This window comes from Aplidium turbinatum, chromosome 2 (genome assembly GCF_918807975.1).
Source record: "Aplidium turbinatum chromosome 2, kaAplTurb1.1, whole genome shotgun sequence".
Classification (NCBI taxonomy): domain Eukaryota; kingdom Metazoa; phylum Chordata; class Ascidiacea; order Aplousobranchia; family Polyclinidae; genus Aplidium; species Aplidium turbinatum.
Window position 1 is genome coordinate 11,279,543 of NC_137473.1, and position 2,669 is coordinate 11,282,211.

Below are 2,669 nucleotides of genomic sequence, written 5' to 3' on the forward strand. Positions count from 1 at the left end.
GTCGGATGCGATTGCGAATTCGAGCGCTCCTGAAGACCAGGCCAAGCAAGATGAACCTGATGAGGAAAGAGAGGATAAAGAGCGGGAAAGTTCAGCGGAGAGAGCAGAGGTGAAAGGAGACGCTATCACTGGCGAAGCACTGGCGCAAACGCTGGAGGATATCACCAATGATTTAGGACAGTGGGGTAAAATCAACGCTGACACTCGAGAATATTGGGCCAAGAAAGGTTCAAAACACTGCCAACACACTGAATCGATGTTTGAAGAGAGCGCCAGACAATACCTAGGTGAATCATCCCAACGTCGATGCACTAAGACCTTCTTCGTGCGTACGCATCCGCTCAATGGTGAAAAATCCTATAGACAATGGTTGTGCTACTCGCCTTCGACGGGAAGGTGTTCTGCTTTGCATGCAAGTTGTTCGGTGGTAATGCTGTTCAAGCAACCAAGTTCGTATCCGGCGGTTTCGACAATTGGAGGTCAGGCGAATCCAGAATAAAAATGCATGAAAGCAGCGATGGTCATCGCAAGGCTATGTTGTCTTTTGCGAGCCGACAGAGGGAGGCCGGTCGTGTTGACTACCTAGCCGCTAAACAGGTCGAGGAAGAGCGGTGTTACTGGCGCCAGATTGTAAAGCGGCTCATCGACGTTCTGATATTCCTAGCTAAGCGTGGCCTTGCTATAAGGGGCGCGGATGAGATCATAGGTTCCCCTCATAATGGTAACTACCTTGGCATCATTGAGTTGTTGGCGGAGTACGATACTCTGCTGGCTAGCCATATTAGAAAATATGCAAACCGCGGGAAAGGTCACATTTCTTATTTGTCATCCACAATTTGCGAGGAGCTGGTGCAGCTCATGGGACAAAAGGTGCAGGACACCATCCTGAAAGAAGCCAAGAAGGCGAAGTATTTCTCTGTCTCGATTGACTCTACACCTGACGTATCACACCTCGACCAGCTAACGATTGTTATTCGATATGTTCTGCCGTTGGGTCCAGTTGAACGGTTCCTGACATTCTTGCCTATGATGAGACACACCGCTACGCACATGGCTAGCATACTTCTGAACTTTCTGAAGGAAAATGGCTTGGATGTTACTAACTGCAGAGGCCAGTCGTATGACAATGCGTCAAACATGTCAGGACGGTACAACGGTGTCCAGGCAATTGTGAAGCGAGAATGTAAATATGCTGCTTTTATTCCATGCTGCAACCACAGTTTAAACCTGGTAGGAGACCAGGCTGTTAATAGCTGCGCTGGCTGTACCAGGTTTTTTCATTTTGTCAATGGACTATACGTTTTCCTGTCTGAATCGACATATCGCTGGCAGAAACTGAAGAATCGCTGCACATTAACGCTCAAAGGTTTGTCTGGAACCCGATGGTGTGAACGTGCAGATGCTGTCAAAGCGCTAGTAGAAGGGTGGAAGAGCATTCAAGAAGTCCTGGATGAGCTTGCGGCAGATAAGGAGCAGAAGGCCGATACGAGAAACCAGGCCGACGGATTTTCGCGCAGGATGGACGAACTTGAGACAGCAGTTATGGCGACTGCCTGGAACGATATCCTATGCCGTCTCAACAGTACGAGCATTAGCCTCCAAGACCCTACAGTCAGTCTGAATACGGCAACTAGTTTATTGGCATCACTGGTCGACACGATTCAATTTGCACGGGACAGATTTGACGTATATGAGCAGATGGCGATCGAAAAGGTTCCTCACGGCGAATACAAGGCTGAAGAACGTCGAGGCCGTAAGCGAAAGCGAATGCCTGATGAAGGAGCTGCAAACGAAGAAAACCTCACCCCTAGGGAAACGTTCAAAACCCATATATATCTGGTCATGATCGACAGACTGTTAGCTGAACTGGAAAAGCGAATGAAGGCGTATGAGAATATATCTACAACATTCGGATTTCTTTCGGAGCTAACGTCATTGAGCATAAAGCAGATCGAGAATAAAGCTCAAAATCTCGTTTCCTCGTATCCAGATGACTTGGAAGACACGCTGGTGGCTGAGCTCATACAGTTTGCTGCATTTATGCGCACCCAGAAATCGGTGAGTGTGAACGAGTCAGCAGAGCTTACCATGTACAAGCTTTTGTCGTCGTTGAACCTTTCTCAAACATTTCCAAACGTCGAGATTGCTTTGCGCATCTATCTGTGCTTGATGGTGTCTAATGCCTCCGGCGAGCGGAGCTTCTCAAAACTGGGAATAGTCAAAGGAGAGCTGCGGTCCTCGATGAGGGAGGAAAGGCTAAACATGCTGGCGCTTATGAGCATTGAACATGAGGTGCTGAGCAGCCTTGACTGCACTGACATGATCGAAGATTTCGCGCTTGCTAAGGCTCGAAAAACAGTAGTATAAGTAAGCAGCACTAGCGCAGCATTGACAATATGCCAACGTTAAGTTGATCTGGATTAGCCTTTTCTTCATTAACTCCGCTTTTCAGGCAATATTGGTATTGAATTGTGTTGGTGTTACATAGCCTGATGTTACTCTCGAGTTTTTACGATAACACGTCGTTATTATTGTTCATGTTCATTAAAATTTGGCTGACTGCGTCGAAAGCAATAAAGGCTCTTTGGTCGGTCTGATTACGCGTGTACGGTGGAGTCAGAGTGTCGAATGCATATGTACCAATGCCTAGAAAAAATAGGCCTGTTTTT

General features: G+C 47.3%; 1 protein-coding gene across 1 annotated transcript; it reads left to right on the forward strand.

Moving 5' to 3' along the window:
• Window positions 1-501: 501 nt before the first annotated feature.
• LOC145788323 (zinc finger MYM-type protein 1-like) lies at window positions 502-2,367 on the forward strand. The gene has a single exon (XM_082600100.1). The coding sequence runs from the start codon at window positions 502-504 to the stop codon at window positions 2,365-2,367; it is 1,866 nt and encodes a 621-aa protein (XP_082456226.1).
• Window positions 2,368-2,669: the final 302 nt, after the last annotated feature.